General features: G+C 49.4%; 11 protein-coding genes across 11 annotated transcripts; 4 read left to right on the top strand and 7 right to left on the bottom strand.

Moving 5' to 3' along the window:
- Positions 1 to 100: 100 nt before the first annotated feature.
- Positions 101 to 2,031, top strand: DEG1 (tRNA pseudouridine(38/39) synthase; the record flags this gene model as incomplete). The annotated part of the gene is made up of 2 exons (XM_031150076.1): positions 101 to 306; positions 336 to 2,031. 2 exons carry the CDS (start codon positions 101 to 103, stop codon positions 2,029 to 2,031), a joined length of 1,902 nt encoding a protein of 633 aa, XP_031004325.1.
- Positions 2,032 to 2,135: 104 nt separating this feature from the next.
- Positions 2,136 to 3,742, bottom strand: gpi15 (Phosphatidylinositol N-acetylglucosaminyltransferase subunit gpi15; the record flags this gene model as incomplete). The annotated part of the gene is made up of 2 exons (XM_031150075.1): positions 2,136 to 2,877; positions 3,087 to 3,742. 2 exons carry the CDS (start codon positions 3,740 to 3,742, stop codon positions 2,136 to 2,138), a joined length of 1,398 nt encoding a protein of 465 aa, XP_031004324.1.
- A 452-nt stretch (positions 3,743 to 4,194) lies between these two features.
- On the bottom strand, positions 4,195 to 6,366 carry nop58 (Nucleolar protein; the record flags this gene model as incomplete). Its single annotated transcript, XM_031150074.1, has 2 exons — positions 4,195 to 6,169; positions 6,248 to 6,366. 2 exons carry the CDS (start codon positions 6,364 to 6,366, stop codon positions 4,195 to 4,197), a joined length of 2,094 nt encoding a protein of 697 aa, XP_031004323.1.
- A 288-nt stretch (positions 6,367 to 6,654) lies between these two features.
- On the top strand, positions 6,655 to 7,911 carry vma-6 (V-type proton ATPase subunit d; the record flags this gene model as incomplete). Its single annotated transcript, XM_031150073.1, has 4 exons — positions 6,655 to 6,698; positions 6,749 to 6,837; positions 6,886 to 7,778; positions 7,828 to 7,911. Coding segments are annotated over 4 exons (1,110 nt in total), but the record flags the coding sequence as incomplete, so codon positions are not given.
- Positions 7,912 to 8,348: 437 nt separating this feature from the next.
- Positions 8,349 to 9,357, bottom strand: rpsO (30S ribosomal protein; the record flags this gene model as incomplete). Its single annotated transcript, XM_031150072.1, has 2 exons — positions 8,349 to 9,256; positions 9,312 to 9,357. 2 exons carry the CDS (start codon positions 9,355 to 9,357, stop codon positions 8,349 to 8,351), a joined length of 954 nt encoding a protein of 317 aa, XP_031004321.1.
- A 298-nt stretch (positions 9,358 to 9,655) lies between these two features.
- Positions 9,656 to 10,716, top strand: rps0 (40S ribosomal protein; the record flags this gene model as incomplete). Its single annotated transcript, XM_031150071.1, has 3 exons — positions 9,656 to 9,825; positions 9,925 to 10,596; positions 10,653 to 10,716. The coding sequence occupies 3 exons, from the start codon at positions 9,656 to 9,658 to the stop codon at positions 10,714 to 10,716; spliced, it is 906 nt and encodes a 301-aa protein (XP_031004320.1).
- A 1,436-nt stretch (positions 10,717 to 12,152) lies between these two features.
- KXD1 (Biogenesis of lysosome-related organelles complex 1 subunit) lies at positions 12,153 to 12,875 on the bottom strand (the record flags this gene model as incomplete). Its single annotated transcript, XM_031150070.1, has 3 exons — positions 12,153 to 12,234; positions 12,332 to 12,484; positions 12,538 to 12,875. The coding sequence occupies 3 exons, from the start codon at positions 12,873 to 12,875 to the stop codon at positions 12,153 to 12,155; spliced, it is 573 nt and encodes a 190-aa protein (XP_031004319.1).
- Positions 12,876 to 14,663: 1,788 nt separating this feature from the next.
- Positions 14,664 to 15,902, bottom strand: DGK1 (CTP-dependent diacylglycerol kinase; the record flags this gene model as incomplete). Its single annotated transcript, XM_031150069.1, has 2 exons — positions 14,664 to 14,732; positions 14,781 to 15,902. The coding sequence occupies 2 exons, from the start codon at positions 15,900 to 15,902 to the stop codon at positions 14,664 to 14,666; spliced, it is 1,191 nt and encodes a 396-aa protein (XP_031004317.1).
- A 667-nt stretch (positions 15,903 to 16,569) lies between these two features.
- spb4 (ATP-dependent rRNA helicase) lies at positions 16,570 to 18,484 on the top strand (the record flags this gene model as incomplete). Its single annotated transcript, XM_031150068.1, has 2 exons — positions 16,570 to 16,740; positions 16,790 to 18,484. 2 exons carry the CDS (start codon positions 16,570 to 16,572, stop codon positions 18,482 to 18,484), a joined length of 1,866 nt encoding a protein of 621 aa, XP_031004318.1.
- A 116-nt stretch (positions 18,485 to 18,600) lies between these two features.
- LHYA1_G005117 (uncharacterized protein) lies at positions 18,601 to 19,488 on the bottom strand (the record flags this gene model as incomplete). Its single annotated transcript, XM_031150067.1, has 1 exon — positions 18,601 to 19,488. One exon carries the CDS (start codon positions 19,486 to 19,488, stop codon positions 18,601 to 18,603), a length of 888 nt encoding a protein of 295 aa, XP_031004315.1.
- Positions 19,489 to 20,021: 533 nt separating this feature from the next.
- TREPH (Trehalose phosphorylase) lies at positions 20,022 to 22,630 on the bottom strand (the record flags this gene model as incomplete). Its single annotated transcript, XM_031150066.1, has 8 exons — positions 20,022 to 20,586; positions 20,648 to 20,756; positions 20,831 to 20,853; positions 20,910 to 21,253; positions 21,297 to 21,504; positions 21,555 to 21,830; positions 21,946 to 22,346; positions 22,400 to 22,630. 8 exons carry the CDS (start codon positions 22,628 to 22,630, stop codon positions 20,022 to 20,024), a joined length of 2,157 nt encoding a protein of 718 aa, XP_031004316.1.
- Positions 22,631 to 24,800: the final 2,170 nt, after the last annotated feature.

The raw sequence follows: 24,800 nt of genomic DNA, 5'->3' as shown, positions 1-24,800 counted from the left end.
TGGATATTCCAGCCTCGAGTCAAAAGAGGGCATGCGGCCACTCCCCTCCCAAATCCTCAAGAAACTTGAAGCAATCCAAGTTTCCAAAGTCCATTTCCACATGTCCCGCAGCAACCGCTGGAGACGGCCAAAACAAGATACTAAAACAAGAGGCGCAAAAGCCGCGCATAAGATGAAAGTAGAAGTTGAGGAGAAGACGGACTATAGTGCGTGGAGTCAGGAGAAGTTGGTTGAGCGAGTTACGCAGTTGGAGCAGGAGTTGAAGAATAAGAATCAAAGGTTTGCAATCTCTAATATCTGCTTTAAGTAAGTACTTATTTACTAACAAGCAAAAGTATAACCACGACCCCACCACCACCACCGGAAAAGAAGTCCTGGAAAAAGCCTCGTAACGAACGGGTCTTTGACCCCTCGAAATACAACACTCGTATGGTAGCATTCAAGCTCGCATATCTAGGGAAGAACTACAACGGCTTTGAGTGGAGTTCGGGCCAGACTACTCGACGCACTACTATTGAAGAAGAGTTATGGCAGGCGCTGAATAAAACCAGGCTTATTTTTCCGAAAGACACTCATCCGTTGGATCCTGGGGAGGTCAATTGGGAGGGCACGGAGTATAGTAAGTGTGGGAGGACGGATAAGGGTGTTAGTGCTTTTGGGCAAGTTATCGGGATAAGGGTGAGGAGTAATAGGCCTTTGGGGAAGAGGAGGGGGAGTGGGAAAGGTGTTGAGGTTTTGAAGGAGGCGGGAGGGGATGTCCTAGGGGAGAACAAGGGTCAGGAAGAGGAGGATATGTTCCATACGCTACCAAGGGAGGATGGAATAGAGATATCCGCGCCGCCTCTTGCTCCTTCGGAAAAGAAGTATGGATATGAGCCGCAAAATGATTCTCTTCACGATCCGGATTTCACAGAATGTCTCAACTTCGATCCCATAAAGGACGAATTACCGTATTGCGCGCTTTTAAACCGACTTTTACCACCAGATATACGGATCCTCGCCTGGTGTCCATTCCCGCCAGCCGATTTCTCAGCACGATTCTTGTGTAAGGAGAGACAGTACAAGTACTTTTTCACAAATCCATGCTTTGCCCCTATGCCAGACAACTTGGAGCCGGACGGCTCAAACAAAGCGCAAGGGAAGATGAAAGATGGCTGGCTAGATATCGAAGCTATGAAGCAAGCGGCAAAGCTCTTTGAAGGCCTTCATGATTTCCGGAATTTCTGCAAAGTGGATCCAGGAAAGCAGATTTCGAATTTTGATCGGAGGATATTCCACGCTGATATCGCTGAAGAAACTGATAGGATATCAGGAGCTGAGTATGTACGCGACGCTAGCTTCTACCCTGAAGAAAAAGCACCAGGGCAGTATTCCACCGGTCCACGCGTCTACGCCTTCAACCTCCACGGCTCGGCGTTTCTATGGCACCAAGTTCGACATATGGTCGCTATACTGTTTCTCGTAGGCCAAGGTCTCGAACCACCATCCATCGTCTCGGATCTCCTCGACGTGAAGAAGAATCCTCGACGACCTATATACGAAATGGCATCCGACACGCCGCTCGTCCTCTGGAACTGCATTTTCCCGCACGAAGACGACCCGCTGCGTAAAGACGCCATGCAATGGAATTATATTGGCGATGAGCCGGGGAATGGGGATGCTAAATACGGGACTGATGGTCTTATGGACAATCTGTGGAAAGTGTGGCGGGGTAGGAAGGTTGATGAGATGCTTGCTGCGGCGCTGATGTCCGAAATTCACTATAAGAATGGAGCAACGGTCGAGGAACTGATTCCCGGTAGGAGTAAGCTGGGGAGGAGCCAGAAGGTGTTTGATGGTGGTGATGAGCCGCGGTTGCACGGGAAATATGTACCTGTTATGAAGAAGATGTTGCTGGAAGATGTGGATACTATTAACAACAAGTACGCCGTCCGAAAGGGGTTCAAAGATGCAGCGGATATGAAGGAGCAGGGCTATAAAAAGAGGCTTTATTTGGCGAGGAAAGGGGAGGTTGATGCGTCGGTAGATTAGGCAGTTGTTGATATAGCATACAAGCAAGATACCCATCTCCACCAACCATTACAATGTTCATCCCATCCATCCATACGTTCAACAAAAGCATCTATCTCCCCATCTCAATAACCCCTCTCCTTATCCTTCCCACACCCACCCCCAGGCTCAAACAAAACCCCCCTCCCACCCCTCCAAACCGTCTCCACCACCCCACGCCTTGGCAGCAGTCTAGGGAAAACCACCACGACCTGCTCCTCCCCCTCTACAACCACCACCAAATAATAGCGTACCTCGAACCCCCTAAACGCCTCATTCACCAATATATCCTGGATCTTCTCTGTAGGTATAAAGCGCGTCGTCGCGCTACTCAGATACGTCACCGAGCTGGTCGACGTCTGGATTCCCAGCCCCCTTAGCACGAGCAACGATTCCGTGGTATGCAGACGCAGCGTAAGCATATACAACACCACTATTGAACTCGGCACTATAACGACGGCCGGAATACTGGCTGCGAGCCTTGTGAATAAGAGGCCGAGACTCGAAGTGTTGATGTGGCCGAGGAGGAATAATGCATAGTCGATACTGGGGAATTCAGGTGGGGAGTTGTAGGTCTTAGGTGTGGAGGAGAAGGTGCTGAGGAGGTATTTCGAGTAGAGGAGGAGTAGGACGCTGAGGCCGAGGGTCAAGCGGAGGAGGAAGGCGAGGAGGAGGAGCAGGCGGAGAGGCAGGGTGAGGGAGGGATAGGTGGAGACGGTGTATTCAACTGTTGTGGGCGAGGGCCGCCGGGTGCGAAGGTGCGGTTGTGTTGTTAGCATTGCATTGCTGAGTTGTTGGTGGAGGTGAGGTGAGGTGAGGTTGAGGAGGCTGAAATTTTGATGGATTAGGGGGGCTTATCGATAACGAAAAAGGTTCGCCGCTCATGTACCACTCACGTATCACTGCCAGAGGATAACAAATTGTGAGTATTGTATCGGTATAGAACGCTTTTGTTTTCCAGCTATAGACAGCTTTCTCCTTCATTTCCCTCCCAGCATATGCCTTCTCCCATTGACAGACATCCACCCCCTCTTCACTCCCCAGTATCAATCTCTAAATCGATCTGCACCCCATTACTGACCCCATAATCCTCAAGCGTCAACTGATCCTTAAACGGCCGTTCCCCCTGCCTCTTCAGCAGAATCTCATGCGGCTGCCTACCAATCCTCGCCGCAACCTGTGCCTTGAACAGCTTAATCGGATCACTCGCCAGACACGGAATCGCTGCTTTCGTCCCCAATCTATCATTCACATGGACTATAATCATAGCTTCTCCCGTTGGTTGTGCTACCGGCGCTGCTGCTGCTTTCTCTTTTTTCCCCTCCTTCTCTCCTTGGCTGTCGGATTTAGGTTTCGAGGAGCTTGAGGACGAAGAGAGACCAAATTTATCTGCAACGCCAAACTTATCCTCCACAGAATTCCCCTTGCTTTCTCTATCGCGCTCCCGATCTCGATCTCTTCGAGGCGAGCGTGATCGATTCCGATAACCCCTTTCTAGTCTTTTTTCCTTCCCGTCATCGTTGTTGTTGTCGCGGCGCTTGTTGTCTTTCCATTTGAACCCGCCACCACCACCTCGTGGCTTGTCTCGCGGGCGATCCCTGTCGTCGCGACTGCGGGGAGATCTGCTGCGGCGTCTGGAAGTCGCATCGCGGGAGGGAGGTGGAGATTGAGAGCGGGATTTGTGGTCGGCCATTTTGTTCGTTGTGTTGTGGAGAGAGATTGTAGGGGATTGATGCAAGGCTGAGGCTGGAAGGCAGCCGAAGACTAGCGCGTGCCAGTCAGTGACCAGTCCAACTTCTTCATACTCTTTTCAAAAATATAACATCACAATATAAATGAATCCATTCCTAGGAGTGTTCTGTTAATTTAAATAATCTAGAGACCTAGAGAGATTGGGAATAAAGCAAGGTATTATGGTATCACATGGACAAGACATCACAAGATAAATCCGACATTTTGAGAGATATATGCTTCCATTCGCCATTTTATTTTACGGACTAACCAATCGTCGTCCTATAAACAACTCCATAAAAAGGTAGAAATCCTGACAATGCCACCAGCCTTACGCCAATATTAACAACCAAGCACGCCAGAGAGCAATAATGAGGATCGAAGCCATTATGTTACAGAAACGAGAATCGACAATCATTGCTTGTTCTTCTTCTTTTTCTTCTTCTCTGACTTGTCAGCCTCATCCTCATGCTTCCGCTTCTTGCTGCTATCCGTACTGGCGGCAGCCTGAGCTTCCGCGGCCTTCGCCTCTAGCTTCTTTTGCTTCTTGAGGTCTTTCTTGCTTGTCTTGACTGGGGTACCATCAACGATACTGATCTGGCCATCCTGGAGTTTGCGCTTGTATTTCTCGAGACTCATACTTAAGGTAGCGGCATGAGCGACATCTGGGTCTATTGGAGCTGCTGATGAAGCTGAAGATCCAGACTTTGCTTGTCTCTTTTCTTCCTTCTCCGCTTTCTTAGTCTCTTTGGCCTTTCGGTCAGCTCTTTTCTTCGACTTCTCCTCGGCCAAAGCGACATTCCGCTCATGACGCTCAATCTTTCGTGCCTTCTTCGCTTCTTTGGTGTTCCCAAGTATCAAAGATTGCCACTGTTTAGCTGGTACTTCATCATCCTCTTCATCTTCTGAGACGGATGAAATTGATTCGGCAGTGCCATTGGACTGCTTTTGGGCAACTGGCTTAGCCTTGGTACCATTCAATGATGGTGGTGCCAGGCCGAGTCCAGCATCAACGTCGGGCATCTCCTCATCCGAGTCCTCTGACTCATCCTCCTTGACTTCCTCGATCAGCTTCTTTTCTTTCTTTTCTTTCTTGTCCTTCTTTGGCTTCTTCTCGGAAACAGGGGCAGCAGCAGCAGTCTCATCACCAGCAAGTCCATCAGCATTGGCGTTGTACTTTCGTGCCTCCTTGATCTCCCACTTCCCTGGTGTGGCAGCTTTTCCATTTGGTCCAACTGCGACACCTTTTGGTAATAAGGGCTTGCCTTCCAAAAGTCTAAGGTGTCGCTCAATCTTTGAACGTGACTTGACACCCAGTGCAGATCTCTCTTCGTCGTCCACATCATCGCCCTTGCCCTCGCCCTGAGCACTCCAGTCTGAAAGTGCATCGACACGAATACCAATAGCCGCCTTGGCTGCCAACATACGAGAGATCTTGCCCTTGTTCTTGCCAGTGGCTTGACCAACCAGAGATGCATGGTAGATGAGACCGTATTTTGGTGTGTCGTGTTTCGTCTTCAAAGCTCTGAATAATGCCTTCTCGGCACCCAGGATTTGAATGGTACTGGCAGGGCTCTTTGCGAGGCTCATGAGCGATCCAGAGTGGGCAATCAGTCTAGCTCCGACAAGTTCTCCAACCAACTCAGTCAAATTGGGTGCGATAGCTTGCATACGAGCAGTGAGGTAGGTTGACAATTGCTGACGGTATTCCGTGAAGCCAACGACCTGCTCTGCTAAAAGCTGGATGTTGTCCAAATCCTGCTCAGTAATCTCGGTACCCATACTGACCTCGGCGGCAGACTTGACAGCAGTCTCGATTTCTTCAGGCAAAATGTCGGCAAGATCAGTATTTTGACAATTTGTACGCATACCGACCTTCATGATGATTCTGGAGTAGGCTAGGTTGTCATTGACAATGCGACCCATCTCGGGGAAATGCCATCCGTACCATTCCTTGACGCGCATAGCGTAAGTGTTTAGCTCTTTGTCTAAGTCGTCGAGGAGTGCGATGGCTTGTACGATCATAGTATCGACCTTATCGGGCGAGAACTTAAGCTTGTGTCGAGAGAGCGAATGTGAAAGACCAAGGGACATGGTTGCGATGTTTTCGGGTAGGAGACCTGGGATGAGGGAAGGTAGGTGATCGCGGATTGCGCGGTAGAGATCATTAGTCGTAGAGTCGGACACAGGTGTCAGGGTGAGTCCTGGGAGTTTGTTGATAGCTTGTCCCAGTTTTGGGTCTGCCACAGCCAAAGAAGCCTTCTTTTCATCCTTGAGTGAATCAAGAAGTTTGGCGAGCATGGGCGAAACCTTCCCCTCGACGAGAGACGCGACTTCCTCCAGTGCAGTCGCAGCACTGTCGAACTTCTCGAAATGCTTTAACTTGAGACTATAATAGAGGGGTAGAGTCAGAATTGGGCCGCGAAGCTTCAGAGACTCGATTGTAGCTCTGCTCAATTGCACTTACAGTCCATTGATACCCTCAGCGGTCTCAACTTCTGCACCTTCGCTCTTCTTGAGAGCTTTTTTGTCGGCCTTGAAAAGGGCAAAACCAGCACTGGTTTCGGAAAGTACGAAGAGGCCCATCTTGAATTATGGCCAACGTCTTTTCGTGGTAGTTGTGTTGGTACTTGGTGGATGAATTATCTCAAACCTTAAGCTTCAAAAAAATTATTCGTGAAGAAAGTGCGGGAAGGCGCTAAGGATAAAAACCAACCCACGATTGGCTTAGTGTCAATATCAGGTGACGTCCCTCGATCCATTATGAACTTGCACTTGCGTAGCTCTAGCTACCCTACTTCACCTACCTAATTACCTAAAAAACCGTGCGTCGGTGGAATATCGAGCTTCGAAAACTCACTCCATATCCTACAGCATTTCGCCAAAATGGAGGGTCTTTTCTTTAATGTGAACAATGGGTAAGAAGCTCCGAATCATCTCAAAAGCGCATTCGCTGATCATCCCAAAGCTACATTGAAGGCATTGTACGCGGATACAGAAATGGATTACTTACGGGCCAGAACTATAACAACTTGACCCAGTGCGAGACGATTGATGGTGGGTTGAACTGGAGTATACCTGTTTTCTCCTGCTAATCCGCATCAGACCTCAAGCTGCAACTCGGCCCAGCTTATGGCGACTTCCTTGCATCTCTTCCACCAAACCCCTCAACCTCCATCCTCGCCGAAAAGACCACCGATAAGCTCATCGCAGAGTTCCGATATGTACGAGCAAACGCTGTTGGGGCCCTTGCGAAGTTTATGGACTACCTCACCTACGGCTACATGATCGATAACGTCGCACTACTGATTACTGGCACATTACATGAGCGAGACACGAGAGAGCTGTTGGAGAGATGCCACCCTCTAGGCTGGTTCGAAACTATGCCCGTTCTCTGCGTCGCAACAAATATCGAAGAACTCTATAACAGCGTTTTGATCGAAACGCCACTGGCACCATATTTCAAGGGCAGCCTGAGCCACCAGGATTTGGACGAGCTAAACATAGAGATTGTTCGGAATACCTTGTACAAGAACTACCTTGAGGACTTTAACAACTTTGTCAACACAGATCCGGATATGGCGGGTACACCGACTGCGGAGGTTATGACGGAGATTTTGGAATTCGAGGCAGATCGGAGAGCTATCAACATTACGCTGAATTCCTTTGGCACAGATCTATCGAAGACTGACCGGAAGAAGCTGTATCCAAGTTTCGGCCGGTTATATCCGGAAGGCTCGTACATGCTTTCCAGGGCGGAGGATGTTGAGGGCGTAAGATTAGCTGTGGAGGGCGTTAGTGATTACAAGACATACTTCGATGCAGCGGGCATGGGTCAGAGTAGTGCTGGAGCAGGTAATATGAGTGGAGGTACTGGTGGTGACGGGAAGAGTTTGGAGGATTTGTTCTACCAGAAGGAGATGGAGATATCAAAGAGTGCTTTCACACGGCAATTCTCCTTTGCGATTGTCTATGCGTGGGTCAAGTTGCGGGAACAGGTACTTCTTTCCTATTCCACTCTAAAAGTAATACTAACATGGGATATAGGAAATTAGAAATATCACCTGGATTGCAGAGTGCATAGCACAAAACCAAAAGGAGCGGATTGGCAACTACATCAGTGTATTCTAGATTGGCGTCCTGATTATTAATTCTCTTTCCATAGCCGGGCTTCTTGCTGTCAATGTTGTACTGTTATATCTGGCGTCCGGAAATTATGGCATGACTTGAGGGTGGTATGGCATTATCAGTTTCGGTCCAGAAAAACATTATGCAATACTGTATTTTACAGTTTCCAAGTACACCTACTAGCCTTGAGGCGGTGCTTTTGACATCTTTCACATGGTTCCTGACGGTATCTCACCTTCGTCTTGAGAATGTGTCGAAAGCTGTGAGTGATTCAACCCGGGACATCTAGCAGAATACACTCTTATTGTTACTCGATCCAAAGAAGGGAATTGGCATTTCCACTTTCTTCTGCTCTAATACACACTCAGGTGACAGCTTCATCCATAAGTTCTCATCCTATTTCTACAGCCCATCAACCTATACACAATAATATACAAATTCTACAGACTAATCTCTCCCTGCCATGTCCCCTCCGTCAACCCCAACGTCCCCACCAAATTCTCCCACCTATCACTCCCCCTCTCCTTGGTCCTCAAATACCTCAACAGCTTTTGCCTCTTGTGCACCATTACCCTCAAATTCCGCTTGTTAATCTTATCCTTATTGCCCCCCTTCTTCTCCAACTGAGTGGCAAGGACCCTAATCTTAGCCGTCAGAATCGCAATCTGCACCTCCGAACTCCCTGTATCCGGCCCTGCCCTCGGCGTCTTCTTGGGTAGTTCCTTGCCGTCAAGAATCTCTGGGTTTATGGGAGCACGAGGTCGTAGCGTCGAGTCCGTGGTATGGCGTCCGAATGTCTCGACGCAGCGCTGGATATTCGCGCGTGTTTTATCGGCCTGCCCTGCGTTGGCGAGACTCACTATCCGTGCCAGCGCCGTAACAGCACGTTCGTGTCCCTCGTCGTGCACCTTCTTATCCGCAGATTCTACCGCCGGGTCTCTGAACGCCGTCACCTTGGCCCTCGTGGGTTCCGTAAGCTCATAGCTGTGCGCCAGACTGTCGGTCAGCTCGGAGGCTGTCACGAAATGGTTCAAGTAGACGTCATCCCCTGACTTGACTTGCACGCGCTGTTGCGTGCCGTCGCTGGGGAGGGCGTCCAGGAGGACGGAGGCGGATCCGGATACGTTGTCGAAGGACTCGATGAAGGGGGTTGTGATGCCGCGGACGGGATCGCCCAGGGCTTTTTTGCGCTCTTCTTGCAGGATCTTTTGGCGGGCTAGGTTGACTGTCTTCCGTTGGGCCGATTGAGCGAGTGCGTAGGGGTCTTTATGGGCTTTTCTTTGGGCGAAGGTTGAGGCATTGGCTGTTGGAATATGGGCTGTTGATGATTGAGCTGGTCGGAAGCATACTGGATATTGGGTTAGTTTGAATGGACAATTGGGTTTGGGTGAAGTATAACTTACAGCTCACGCCATTCAGGCGTTGTGGGGCAGGTATTCGTGGAGGCATATTGACTCTATTTTGAAGCTGTCGTCTCTTTCAGTTGAGTGTGAACTTTGAGAATCTCAAGATGCGAGCTTTAAGCTAAGGCTGTATGGAGATTAGCGCCATAATCACATGTGGCTTGTGGCATTTAAAATTGATGAGGCTGAGGCTTGAGGGCATTAAGTTTAGCGAGCATCGCGAACTTTCCGCGCACTCGGAACGAATTCTTTTCAAATTTCTTCAACGCTTCGAATCCAGCAACCTACAACAACACATCTTCCCAATATTTGACATCGACAACCGTCAAATTTAATTCGCAAAGATGTCGCCTTCAAACCTCCCCCCAATCTTCAATGCGACCTCGCAGGACATTGAGATGCTCCTCGCAGCTCAATCCCACCTCGGATCCAAGAACTTGCAGGTTCACATGGAACCCTACCTGTGGAAGACTCGCCCAGATGGAATCAACGTTATCAACATTGGCAAGACCTGGTACGTACAAGAGGGAATAAAGCTAAAGGAGCTTATGCGCCAACAAATCCCAATCCCAAGCTCAATCTCAGACCAGTTCTAATGAATCTTCGTCTACAGGGAGAAGATCGTTCTCGCAGCCCGCATCATCGCAGCCATCGACAACCCCGCCGACATCTGTGTCATCTCTGCCCGTCCCTACGGCCAGCGTGCTGTCCTGAAGTTCGCCCATCATACCGGTGCCGTCGCCATCGCAGGACGTTTCACCCCTGGTAACTTCACCAACTACATCACCCGCTCGTTCAAGGAACCGCGTCTGATCATCGTCACCGACCCGCGCACCGACGCCCAAGCCATCAAAGAAGCTTCCTACGTCAACATTCCCGTCATTGCCCTCTGTGACACCGACTCGCCCACCGAGTTCGTCGACGTCGCCATCCCAACCAACAACAAGGGTCGTCACGCCATCGGACTCGTCTGGTGGATGTTGGCCCGTGAGGTTCTCCGTCTCCGTGGCTCCATCGCCAACCGCGAGACAGAGTGGGATGTCATGGTTGATTTGTACTTCTACCGCGACCCTGAGGCCGAGGAGAACAAGGAGGTCGCCGATGAGGCCAAGGTCCCTGGTGCTGATGAGGTCGGCCCAGCTGCTATCGACCAAGGCTTTGGAGGAAATGCTGACTGGGAGGTCTCTGGTGCCGGTGCCGGTGCTTTCGCTGCTGCCAGCGCTACTACCGCCGCACCAGCTGCTGCTGGCGGTCCTGGATGGGACGCTGCTGGAGGTGATGACTGGTAAGAATCCCTTCATCCAATTATATAATACCAAATGCTAACGTGACATTTTCTAGGGCTGCTGCTCCAGCTGCTAGTGCCGAGTGGGGTGCACCTGACGCCAAGGCATCCGAGTGGTAAATTGTCTTCTCAGCTTTCTTCATTTGGCTCTACTGCAAAGGTCAAATTGGCGGTACTCATGAGGGAAAGATACTCTACCTGTGTTCATTCTTTACACGTTTAGAGGGAAAGCCCTGTACTGTCAAGGCGGAGAAGTGGACTTGACAGTTGCTTCACCTTAGCATTCAGACCTACTTGTTGTTGTGCCATAGAAACAGCAAAAAAAACCATGCAGTAATCAAGAATTATTTCTGCAAACAAACTCAGCTTCTCATGAATATACTCAAGAATCCGATCTCATTCATATTCACGTATACAGACTCTCTGTCTCTCTCTCTCGCTCATACGCACAACTGCTTAAAAGATTAACTAACATCTTCATTTTCCTCTTCCTCTTCCTAACGCAATACTTTCTTCCATTCCATCTACTTCCATCCATCTCCTACTTATCCAATCTTCCTCTATTTCAATATACCCATCCACTTACCTCTCCGTCCATCCATCTACCCACTACTATACATCATATGTATCATCATGTCGTAACATATACCGCGCTATGTCACGACATCAAACAAAGTTTTATTATTCAGAAGAGTGGGAGAATTAAGTCACGTTTTAAGGTCTCCACCCCCCCGCCGCGCCTCCCCCTCAGGAGCACCAGGGGTAGCGAGTTGCTTATGTCATATACCTCCCTACCAAACCTACCACACCAGCCACTCTCACATTACAGTACACATACATACCTGCTAGCTACATAAGGTGGCCAGTAAGGTCTTTGTCTCTCCTCCACTGAGCCCCTCATCTACGAATCACAATGGACAGTCACAAGGGGTGGCTTGGGCTTAAAGGAGAGTATGTCTCAGTTCAACAGATCACGCTCACTCGCACTCTAGGCCCCATGAGGAAATCACTCGTCCCCTCTGGGAGCTTAGTCCCCATCAGGAATCCTAGGCCCTCATCTACTCCACTCACAAGTCCGGGAACAGAAGAACCACAGTGTGTATGTAATTACTCCAAATACAAGCCTATCCAACTAGCCCCATCCAGAGGAAAACACCAACACCAATCACGCTATTCCCTTGTGGGCAATTTCACCACCCAAAGACCCCCGAAAACGCCTTCCAAAGCAGTAAGCCGCAGACCCAGATAAAGTCTACGGCCTCCACATCATTCTGACCACCCAAGCACCTCTACCATGCGCTGCACGTCACACCCGGGACAGGGGGAGGACAACGGCAAGCCACGGGAACTACTGCAACCTGCAGCCCTTGCGGCTGGACCGTTCCCATGGCAGTGGGACATCCAATCATAAGTCATAACGCTCGTCAATAAAGCAGCCAGGCCGCGCTTAAACCAAAACCAAACCTACGCTGCGCCAAAAGAAAGGGGAAGAAGCGACGCCGACAACAGACTGCCGTTTTGGGAAATCAAAATTTTGCGACTTGAAAAAGGAACATCTAGTATTCTGGCGATGGGTAGCGCGCGCGGGCTTGCTTGTATTCTTTGGGGTGTTTGCGCGAGGCTTTTGTCTTCATTGTTCTGAAAATTTGTCAGTTGGTGTTTTTTGTAACAACAAGCAAGAGTCGCTCAAAAGCGAACCATTGAGGAAATTAGAAATGCGAAATGAAGAACTTACGAAACGCGCTTCTGTGTCCATTCGAGATCTCTCTTCACCTCCTTTGCATCTTGGTAGCCCTCGGCCAATCTGGCTCTAGACCGCGCAAGGCGCTGCTGAGCCAATGCCTGCAAATCCTGTAGTTCGCGGTGCTTTGCATTAAGCAATCCTGATCTAAAGAGTTGTCAGTAAGCCTGAAATTGCTGCTGTATAGTTCTGAGACTTACGTTTGCGCCTGGACAGCCAAAGTGCGGTCGAGAGGAAGAGGGTCGAATGCGCCGTTGAAGCGATCTTGCATGTATTCTTGCATATCTACGCCATTGGCAGAAGAAGTGCTGTCATACTCGCTGCTCGAACTCCCTGCATAACTGTTTGAAGTTGCAGAGTAGGTAGAATTGCCGTATGCGGGTGTCATGCTTGCTCCGGTAGTGACAGACTCAGCGACCTCGGGAGGTGAAACTGAGTATCCGTGGTTTTGAGGAGTGTAGTATTGAGCATTCTGCGATTTTGAAGGGACGGAAATGGGGAGGGAGGTGGTCTGGTAGTAGGTTTGCGGGTAGGCCATGATGATGTAGGTGATGAGGTAATGTTAAACGAAAACGATTTGCTTGGTGACAGAGAAGTGTTTGGGAGTGAATTGAAGGCAAGAGCGATGCTGTGCAGTGTAGATACAAACGGCGAGCAAGGACAAGCAAGTATGGATCAAGGTTGAGATGAGGTGAAGTAAGGGGACTTGTGTTTGTAAGACAAACTGTTTGTATGAGAGTGAAGTTTTTGAGGTGAACAAACGGATGGAAAGAAAAGAAGGAAACTCTCCAAGAAGGTCGCTCGACCTCCCTTTTATACCTTTTCAGGAGTCTCCCGGCTCTAGCAGTGCCAGTCATCGAGGGGGATGGACTTGACCCCATCCTCCTCGTCCGTATCTATGACCCCGCTCGAGGAGGAGGAAGATAGGCTGATGGATCAAGGGCTTCTTGACTAGTCTTCTCCCACCGCTGCCCCCGATCCGTGCTGCCGCCCTCTCATGTCTGTCCCGAGCCACCCAGCCATGCAGTAGTAGTATATTCGTTAGGTTGATCCCTGGGTATTCTAGCTGACGGAGCCTGGCGCGGATTGGTCTAGACTAGAGTTTTCATTGCTCAGAGATAGCCGTCATGCCATTGAGTGTGCCGAGGGCGTTGGCATTGGTCGATAGGGGGAAGGGGGACCGTTGATCTCGTTGCAAAAGTCTTCGAGGCAGCAAGGCATCATACCGTGAATAGGTGAGGCGATTTGATACCTACCTACCGGTCATACCTACCTACGGAACAAACGAACAAGCGCGCTGTCACTAAAGCAGCGACCAAGTGAGCAGCGCATTCCGAATTGGAGTTCCCACCACTAGCCAGGCCAATGCTCTGCTCTGCTGCCTCATCGGGGGCAACAGTTGGCTGATGGATGGCTATTGACTGCGGAATGGGCGAGGATGTGGATGTGGATGTGGTAGAGAGTCAGGCTGCAACGCATAGAAACGAGACGAGACGAGAGGTTGAGTCGAAGATGGACGTAGGTATGTATGTGTTGGCAACATTTTTTTTTGAAATCAGCCCGGGAGCCCCTCCAAAAAATCAAACACCCCTGTTCAAGCCACCCCTCCACAACCCTCCTTGCTTGGCCCTGGCCATTGACCATGACGACCATTATTGGCCCTCTGGAGATCATCTACCTGGGTATGGTGGAAATACAGTAGAAAAAGTAGTGGGGGGTAGTAGTGAGTTTAACTCTTTCTGGAGTGGTAGAGAATTACTCGCAAGGTACACTAGGCTAGAAATAGGAATTACCAGATGTGATGCTGCTGTTCCATCCCAACTTCCATGCTAGCCAACGATCACAGGACCGCAAGTCCGATGCGGGCAATCAATTACTGATAAAATCAGAGCAGTGGCATCCATTTACCTGCTTCTGCACCAAAAGTATAAGAACTCCCTCCCCCTATTCATCAATTCCAACTAGGAACCCAAGTCGACACCATCATGACTGGACTGACTTCGCACCTACTTGGGCACCTAGGTATGTCCTTTACCAAGATCCTGTTTCAAGTGTCACGCCCTACCTAGTAATCGGGTAACCCACGGGATTGTCAATCTGCAGGTTTCAACGGTAACGGCCGAATGGCCGCAGGGCTGCGTATGGGGAAGAAGTATATCAACCAATGGGGCATATGGGGCGAAAATGGGTTGCCGTCAGAGAAGACCCATGCGGAAGGACAGAAACAACCCTTCAGATCACTTTGCTGCATGGCCAGCGAATATCTGCAAGCCTGCTGCAAGGGAGACGCCTATATTTGAAGATTTTATCGCATTGGCAGATTATTCTAGTGCATGCCATGTGAACCATCCAACGCCCATGCTTCCCCAAAATCGCTGGAAACACCGCCTCTATTCTACCCAAATATATTCAAGAAACCCCACATCCCAATCCCACTCAATACCGGTATCGTTAAGTTGTCATCCCACCCAAAGATGTCAATGACCTCGCTGGCTGAAGCCGCAAAGCCTGTCCATAAACTCATTATTGCTAAAGCCAAACCGCCAGAAATGCTCGCCTGTGCCTCGGTCAAACCAACAAGGTCCCTAATAGGCCCTGGCAGGGACAACGTTCCTGTGAACTGTAAAGGCCAGTTCACGTCCTCAGGAAACTGGCCGTTCCGTGGTACCAGCCATCCCCAGAATCCGGCTGCAGTAATGACGCCGACGAGAAACGCTGCAAGTGACCCCGCGAGAGATTTTCCACGCCTGATACGAGGCGTGTAACGTCCATATGCCCGTCCAACGGTGCTCGCGGCGGTGTCACACCAGCTTAGGAGAAGTATACCCATGACTCCGACGTCCTTAGGGAAGAAGCGCAGGGAGATCCAGGCTCCTAGGAGGTACCAAATGACCCCGTTCCATCCTTCGAACTCGGTTTCTCGCATGAAAGCACCGAGAGCTCGGACATAAAAGCGATTAAAAGATGGGAATTTGAAACGGGCATAATCAACGGTTGCAATCGGGACAAGCGCCGTCAAAAGATACGGGTGGATATCCGAGGTCTGAAGACCATGTACATAGGCCCAGATAGTGAAGAATCCAATAGAGACGTGCAAAAGTTTTCGTGGGACCTCATGCCGGTGCACAAACGATCTCCATTGTCTGTGTATAGGAATAAGACCCAACGGACTAGGACTTCGACTCAGATCCCTCCAGCTCCATCCTGAATTAGCACTTGTGGGCGAGAGATGCCCGTTCGATGTAGCCCCATTTGGAGTTACAGGCGGAGGGCTTGTGATAGTAGAAGATGTCGTTGCTTTAGCTGGAGCATGGCCAGTGACTTTTCGTATTCTCATAGGACTTCTGCTTTTTGACCTTGCCCTTCTTAAATCCGCGCTTGTTTCCTCTTCTTCATCGAGATCTTCGTGTATCGGCTGTGGAGCTGCCGCCCTCTTCTTAGCAGACCTTGTCACCGGCCCGAAATAGCCATCTTGCGAAGTTGTTTCCCCAGCTTCCGAGGGTGTTGGTGAAGGAGAAATGACTCTTGGGGTTGCCGGAACGGGGTTCGAAGACGATCGCGACATGGTGAAAGGTGGTAGTGAGGGCATTCGAATGGCACCGGTGAGTATACGCTGTAAGCTGGGGAGGCCTAAAAGCCAGTTGGAACAGTGGAGATGTTTATCTTTGCGTGAGGCGCGTATTTTGGCGGTAGGATAGGCCGGTGCGACGGCTATTGGATCCAGTGGGAGGTGAGGGAGAGAGGCAGAGCAAAACTGCGCTGCATGGTTAGAGAAAGATATGATGCTCTCTGGTGCGCCGTCTCGTGGCACATCGATATGTGTTCTGGAAAGATCGGTGATAACTGGGACTGGGGGCTTCTCGGATGGGAAGAAAGTTGGAAATTTTGGGGTCTCCATTACTCAGCACGCGACCTGATGGATCACATGCAAGCCTGCAGTTATTATATTGACCATTTCCTTTTCCTTCAACAGCATTAAAGTTATATGTCTATGTCTATATCTATTGTAAATACTATATGTTCGGAAAGCTGCTTACTTAAAAATACCTACCTGGGAAAGCATTAAGATTTAGAACTATGAAGTCTTTCGACCTCCCAAGGAAGAAGGAACGGCGGTGTTCTGTTGGAAAATCTCAAGCGGACGCCGATAAGATAAGGCCAATCGATATGTAAAATTTTGGGTTTGATGGGCGCAACTTCTTCAGACTACCCAAAAATACATTACATGCGCCATGGCTCCTGAAGCTGCCAAAAAGAAAGACCCAAGAGCTTGGGATGGGCTTACCCCTCCTCTAGCAGAATGGATATTAGATGCTATTTCCGCCATGGGCTTTGACCGAATGACCCCTGTGCAAGCTTCAACCATTCCCCTCTTCACCGGGAACAAAGACGTTGTAGTCGAGGTATGCTCTGAATTCCTCTATCTCTTAGCATGATACTGACAAAGTGTAGGCTGTAACTGGGAGTGGAAAGACCCTGGCATTTCTAATACCTGTCGTCGAAAAACTATTGCGACTCGAAGAGCCCATCAAGAAACACCATGTCGGCGCAATTATCGTCTCACCTACTCGAGAACTGGCAACACAAATACACACCGTCCTCCGTACCCTACTCAACTTCCACCAAACGTCCGCCGACGCTCTAGTTCCTAACGAAGATGGAGAGACGAAGAGATCTACCTCCTCACATTCCGTTCTACCACAGCTTCTCCTAGGTGGGACAACTACGCCGGCGCAAGATCTAAGCAGGTTTCTCAAAAATAGTCCAAATCTACTTATATCTACTCCCGGAAGACTCCTTGAACTTCTCTCGTCTCCGCACGTACATTGTCCTCAATCTTCTTTCGAAGTCCTCGTCCTGGACGAAGCGGATCGATTGCTAGATTTGGGATTCAAAGACGATCTACAGAAGATCTTAGGACGTTTACCGAAGCAAAGACGCACTGGTCTCTTCAGCGCAAGTGTCAGTGAAGCGGTTGGTGAGATTGTCAGAGTGGGATTGCGAAATCCTGTCAAAATTGCCGTCAAAGTGAAGACCGCAGCAGGGGATGATAAACGGACGCCAGCGAGTTTGCAAATGTCATATTTGCTGACTCCTGCCAGCCACAAATTTCCTGCTCTCCTCTCGCTGTTGTCACAACTGGATCCTGCGCCCCAGAAAAGCATTATATACCTCTCAACTTGCGCAGCAGTCGATTATTTTCAAGATATCCTCGGCGCATTGCTTCCGAAGCAATTCTCCTTGGTAACCCTCCATGGGAAACATCCACCGAACGTACGACAGAAGAACTTTTCAAAATACATCACAGCAGTCACACCCACAATTCTCCTTACTACCGATGTAGCAGCACGTGGTCTCGACATTCCCCAAGTTGACCTAGTCGTGCAAATCGACCCACCATCCGAACCTAAGGTCTTCCTTCACCGCTGCGGACGAGCAGGAAGAGCAGGGCGCAAAGGCCTCAGTGTAATATTCCTCCAGCCCGGCCGAGAAGAAGACTACATCCCCTTCCTCGAAGTCCGCAAGACGCCAATTACACTCCTCACCACACCCACCATCGCAATTACAGAAGATGGAGCGAAGGCGACTGCAAAGAAGATGCGAAAAGAAGTTTTGGCCGATAGAGCTTTATATGACAAAGGCCAGAGGGGGTTTGTTAGTTGGGTAAAAGCTTACTCTAAGCACCAAGCCAGCAGCATCTTCCGCGTCTCCGACCTCGATTGGGCAGACCTAGGGAACGCCTGGGGCCTGATTCGTCTGCCAAAGATGCCGGAGCTAAAGCAATGGGAGGGAGACAAGAAGCTCGGCGTGGAGATCAATATGGCGGAATACGCATACAAAGACAAAGCGCGCGAGAAGGCTCGCAGGATAGCGATGGAGGAAGAGAAGAATAAAGCGCCGTACGTGCCTAGTGAGGATGTGATTCGGAAGCGTAAGGAGCGGGAGGCGTGGAGTGCGAAGCATGAGCAGCAGGATGTCAAGGAGGCGAGGAGAGAGAAGAAGAGGAGGAAGAGGGAGGCGGAGCGAGTGGAGAAGATGACCGATGAGGAGAAGGCTGGGGAGGCGGAGGTGCAGAGATTGATTGAAGAGGTTAAGAGGAAGACGGCGGAGGAGGAGAGTGAGGTATGGAATGGTTTTGATAATTAGACTTTTCGCCTTGAATTTGGGTATCAAAAGAATACTAATACAAGCTATTAAACCTACATGCCTTTTCTCTGGCTTCTCCCTATTCTTATGCTTCTCATAACACAGCAGTGTACATATCATGTAGCACTCGTCGTTGTCGGAACTCTAACCCCAGCATTCAAATCCCAATGCCCCTTCTCCAACCAACTCCCCACACTCCGCAGCTCCATTTTCTTTTCCAGAGCCTCCCACGGATTAACATTAAAACTGGGATCATAATACCCCTCCCACCACCTCTCATTTCTCCGTCCTCCCCTCGCAGAACCCCCACCCCGTCCCCCTCTCATACCATCACCGCCTCCACCTCTACTCGAACCCGCAATAGACTCTACCGCCGCCGCTGGAGGACTCCTTATCCTCCCCTCCGTAGACGCTGAATCTGTGTACCCGAGTGGAAGTGCAGGTGGAGGCGGGACAGAGATGCCTGGCTGCGCACTAGCTAGTATGGAGTCGATCTTCGCTTGCATCTCATCTGCTGCTTCTGTTGCCTTTTCTGTAGCTTGATTCTGCAACTCCAAACTTCCTTCCCCTCCGCTTCCTATCCCCCTCAACTCCTCAACCGGAGCAGGGAGACTCGTATCCATATAATTCGGCCTCTCCTCATCCCCACTCTCATCATCTGCCCCGCCACCATATAGATTTATCTCAGCATCATTGCGTGCATGAGAATGTGCTTGCAAGACCAAAGGTGCTTGCGCCTCATAACTAACACCTCCACTCCCACTCCCAGTTCCAAAAACCCTCGCGCGTCCCAACGCAACATTATTCCCGCCACTCCCCTTCCCCTTCTTACCCCCGCGATCAAGATTCTCCAACTGTTCGGGCGTCAGCTGTTCTTGGCCGTCAACAAACGCGTCGGTGGCGCTGTTGAACTTGCGTTTTTTCTTGGAGGGTGGGGCGCCGAAGGATGAGAAGCCCATTGCGAGGGCCATGGCGGCTGCTTCTTCGTCGGAGGAGTCAGACATGGTTGGGTGAAGTTGAGTTGGTATGGTATGGGGGGATTGTTGGGGGTCGGATTGGTGATGTGGGGGCTAGTGGGAGAAAGGGGGGGGGGGTTGTTTGAAGTTGTGAGAAGAGGAAGCGAAAAGAGACGAGGCGGAGGTTCAGCCTTGTAGGACTGCGTGAAGGGCTAGCTACTCCGTAGAGTAATGCATGACAAAGATCAATCGAACTGCACTTCGTAATAAGAAGCTTTTTTTTAATCTGATTGTGCATATGTATTTTTCTAACATAGATTATAATCTTGAAATTTCGGGCTGTTGTAGATTCTGGACCCTTGTCTTGTGGTGAAGTGCCTCGATTCTTTAGTCTACCTAGCTTTTGAGATATATTTCTCGCAGTTGAAACCACGGAAGGTGTGTTAAGTTTTTCGTAAGAATAATTGAGCATAGTATCAAATCTGGAGTCTAGACATTCTTCATAAAACCGTGCCTTTATATCTTACAGCTCAACTACTACTCCAAGTAAATACATACAAATTTCAAACCAAAAGCTGAACCTAAAACCTAGGCAATCTATTTTCCCCCGCCACATAAGGTAACCCAGCTTCCTCCCTAGCAAGATCATTAACCCACCTCTCCTTCGGCACAATGCCCTCCCCACTAGCCCACTTATCCGCCAAATAAAGCCAACTCAAAGCATTCCCCACAGTCCCAACCTCATCACTAACACTCACCTTTGCATAATCACTCATCCGCCCATACAACTCCTCATCCATCCACAGCTCCATCAACCGTCCCGCAACACCCTTCCAATCACCCGCGTCGACCAGAAACCCATTCTTGCCATCTTGCACCTGCAGTGGGATGCCACCACAGTTCGTAGCGATGACCGGCTTGCCTTTGTGCACAGCCTCGGAGACTTTGACCTCGAAGCCTTCGCGCGTGGAGAGTTGGAGAACGATGTGCGAGGCTGAGAGGAGGGTGTTAAGGAGCTGGTCGTTGGGTGGGAGGCGCATGACGGAGATTGAAGGGAGGAGGTTCGGGTATTTGGTGTGCAGGGTTGACATAGTTTGGTCGTAGATGATGGTCCCGTCTGGGTCGTCGACTGAGCCGTTGCCGCAGCTGGAAATGTCAGTGGGATGGGAGAGGGGAAGAGGGGAAGAGGGGAAAAGGGAGAGCTTACATTACAAGTTGAGGTGCTTCTGCAATGGGGTTCTCTTCGAGTAATAGGCGGCGGAATTCAGCGTAAGATTCGATGACATCTGGGATGCCTTTTGCGGGGTCGAATCGTGCTATTTGGATTATGTATTTCTCTTCGATGAAATTAGCATGTTATCAATCTTCAGACTTGGTCCTTGCAACGTACTGTTGGGCCATTTCAGCTGGGTCCTTGTAATACATTAGCTAAATACATCGACAAAACCGTGAGGTGTGTAGGAACTTACATTCTCAAATTGTGACATTGCTCGTTATACATATGTCCATAATATCCTTGGTCCCATATATTCAGATCTTTATTGAGGCCGTCGAGCCAGTCGGTCGTCGCAGGCAAATAGCAGACTTTCGATCTTGGTACATTGGCTGGGACGAAGGAAGGAATTGGGTGACTGATAAACATATCCGCATGTTTAATCTTTGAGAACAAGAAATCCCAAATATCTGCTTGTGGTGTGCCAGGCGTGTCCACCAGATCACTTCGGATTTGGATATGGCTTCGATACAGAACAGGTCTATCTGGAGTCAAGTTCTTGATTAACGGGATGAGGCCAGGCATTTGCGGATCGTCAATCTGTTCCAGTTAGAAGAGTCCTCAAGGGGGAAAGGGTAAGTACCATAACAACATCTGCTCCACCTTCAGCCGGAGGTCGCAGAGGGCCGCCTGGGCTAAGCCAGTAACGGTTTGCATTATCTTCGATCCAGCTATTCAAGACTTCCTTGTCTTCTGTGGTGATTTTCTCACTGGGCTGGGCAACACCTTGCAGGGTATTGTGGATTGTCTTTGTGATGCGAAAGACACCAGGCTTCGGCTTTGGTACATACCTAGAGGCATTAGATCTCTATAGAACCGATATGATCACAATTAAACCCACCAAGTCATGTCAACTTTCAATAGCTTGGCCAGACGGACAAGAGCATGTCTCATAAGAGCAACGCCTCCACCTTGTGGGGTACTGGAGAAGAAGGCAATTTTAGTGCCCCTTGCCCTGAGAGATGTGACGAACTTCATCATTGCATCCCAAGTACGGGGCCCGCAAGTCGTTTGGAAGTCGTCAAGAGTAAGGATGCGGGCTTGGAATCCAGAATCAACCTCGACGAGGCCTCTATAGCCCACTTGCTGTAAAGGAGCAAGACTTGGGCCAAAGTGCCTTGTAAAATGTTAGCCGGCTTCAATAGAAGATGTGGCGCTTTGTGGAACGGAATGATACTTTTCGCTATTAAAAGGCCAAATGAAACTGCATATGACCAAGATAATAAACTTACATGATGCATTTTCTCGCCATAGAATCTGCTTGCTCGTCGATACATTTCTCACTCCAATAGCTTCGATCCTTCATTTCAGTCTCCAGTCCGTCCAGCTCAGGCATGATGGAAATGGGTACAATGTCGATCTTCAACCAGAGTTTGGAAGAAAGCTTTGGGCTACGCTTCATAATGTCGTATGGTACTCCCGCTCCAATGAATTTGCTAAGATTCTCATGTTCGTATCTCTCCAACTCTCCAACTACATAGTCAGCAATAACATCAAGGCCCTTCTCCAAACCATCGCCTAGTTCGATGGTTTTGACAGAGAAGTCAAGTAGATAGACGGGATCATGGATAGCAATTGCTATGACCGCGGTGTTGTGATCACTAAAGGCAGCCGAGACACCAGCGTAGAGAGGCTATCATTTTCAATTTCGTATAGTGATCGCTTATTATGAGGGGGGAAACATACGGTCAAAGCAGCGGCAAATTGCCCTTCGGACTGAACGGTTTCACTGACTCTGCGTGCATGGTGTATAGAGGAGCGTCGTTGGAAGTCATGCCCCTTCTTGAAGGCTATCATGGCCCATACGTAGGGTCTCAGACTTTTGGGCGTGTGTTTGGTAGGAATTTGCGCTCCAATATTGTCAGATGTGTCATCCTTGATTGACTGGAGGAGTGTGGCGTGGTTAGGCGTAGACATACTGTAGGATAACTTTTAGTATAATTGAGAAATGAACAAGAAGCTCAGAGGGATTCTTATTTGAAGAACTCCAGATGAGAGCAGATGAGAGCAGATAATTGCCACGACGTTTGTAACACCACGATGATAGGGCTCCCGACTAATACTTTGTGGTGCGATCCGCTGTGGCCGGTTTATGCGGGAGACTTCCGCCAAAAACATGTGAATAATTGACCACATTCCTCACTCACGTCACACCGACAATTCTCAGCCTTCTTGACAGGGCTCCCACTTGCTTCCTTTCAAACGCCGGATGGACGGACTTACATTCAACTCGTATCTCACTTAATTGATTATCTGTGCACGGTAGGGCCAAGACGCACCTTATACCGCTAGATGGCTTTGAATACGCAGGTGCATTCAGACTGATGAGAGAGGAGGATCTTCAATTTCCGTCTTGCCTCAGGTTCTCATCTTACAAGAAACGTAACGCTTGATCGAAGCCATGAAAGTTTCGTCTCTGCCTCTTTTCATCCCGTGAAAAGCCTTTTGAATAACCACAGCCCGACATCTGCAGTCATCTCTGTACTTCTCTTCTTGTTCATGGCAACTGCCTCTGCCCTGACTATCCATCAAATCATGAGCAAAGCCATGCCTTACATCCCTAACCAAGTTCCATTTATAGGTATCCTTCTCAAAGCCATAAAATCCAACCTCTCTCTCCATTTTGTCCGGGGAAGCTAGATCAAACATGCTTTGTCTCGCCTCGTTGCCCAGCATATCATACTCAGTGCCCAAAATGTATTCCCATTCAGGAAGATGATGTTCGCATATCTAGTAGTCAATAAAGGATGTCGCAAATCTTGATTCGGCTTAATATATTCCCATTCCCAAGCCCGACCCCATTCCTTCAAGACATCGATATATTTCAGGTGTCGGTAAGGTCTCGAGCTCTGCTTCTCTAGTGGCGAAGGGGTACTAAGACACAACGCCTTTTACAATTTTGCCCTTCAACTCTAGCATCTGGGCAGCTGAGATATTCAAGTTTCCGCCTGCACTGAAGCCCCCTAGGACTACACGCGATTTATCGATTGACAGTGTCTCATCTTCCAGGATGCCTGTGTGGTCGCGACAACATCCTTCGTAGGCTCTGGAACTTGCTTTAACGCGCCCTGCTCTATTCGATGCTAGCGACTAGGATATTGAACTTATTTGAGAACGCAGAGCAGAAACCGTCATCGAATTGAGCATCGAGTAGAACGTGTCCTCCGGCATGAAGGTCGATATATAGGGGCAGCAATTCGCCAGCCTTGTGGGATCTAGGGATGAATACTCGATTTCGAAGGCTTGGTCGACATGGGTACGCCTTTATGATCGATGGCTGGATGTGTTTTAGAGGCGGCTTGAACAATCGTACTATTGCAAATCCCAATATCTTGCCTAATCTGAGGCCACATATGTTAACAAAGAGTGGTATGTGTATCGTGAGTGATAAATCTACTGCGAGAAAAGGCGCGTATGTGCTAGGCGTTTGAGAAGCTATATTGGATTAGGAATTCTCATCTTTCAAAACGACACGACGTCATGGTTGTTCCATTTGATACGAGACGCCCGAATACAACGTTGGATATGAGCAGATCTCATGTTCGAGAGACTCTACCCTTACAATGGTACGAGGTGGAGGTGTTGGCCGCTGGACTCCTACTCCCTGCCCCTGCCCTTGAATGGAAGTAAGGAGGGGCGGGTTGATAGTACATTCTGTCTGTGGCAGTGACCGTCAACTGAGTGTGGCTCATCGGATCTGATGGCCAATTTGAGACTTTCAGGTTTGCGTGCCGCATGTACTGTATATAACACATCTCAGGTATGAAGAAAGAGAAGATCGTCCAGATACTGTACTCGAGTAATGGATTGGGATTGGGATACAGTAGCGCGAAGGGCATTTCCCGGTCACCGGATTCTGGGCACCACACGAAGTAATTTTCAAGCACTTGGAACTCCTAGGTATCTAAGTTTGACTTGATAGTCCTCACCATAGGCAGAAAACCCTCCCTCTATGTCGGCCTCCTAGATTCTTAGTGAACCTTTAATGGAGTTGGGGCTTTGGTGAGTACTAAGAATTTCAAAACGGCTCGTAATTCCGAAATCCCATTGCCAAAACAGCCTATGTCAAACTTCACCTAAGAACTAG

Source organism: Lachnellula hyalina, assembly GCF_007821495.1.
Source record: "Lachnellula hyalina strain CBS 185.66 chromosome Unknown contig00093, whole genome shotgun sequence".
In the NCBI taxonomy this organism is placed as follows: domain Eukaryota; kingdom Fungi; phylum Ascomycota; class Leotiomycetes; order Helotiales; family Lachnaceae; genus Lachnellula; species Lachnellula hyalina.
Note: the sequence above shows the minus strand (reverse complement) of the source record. Positions and strands in the feature narration are given on the sequence as shown.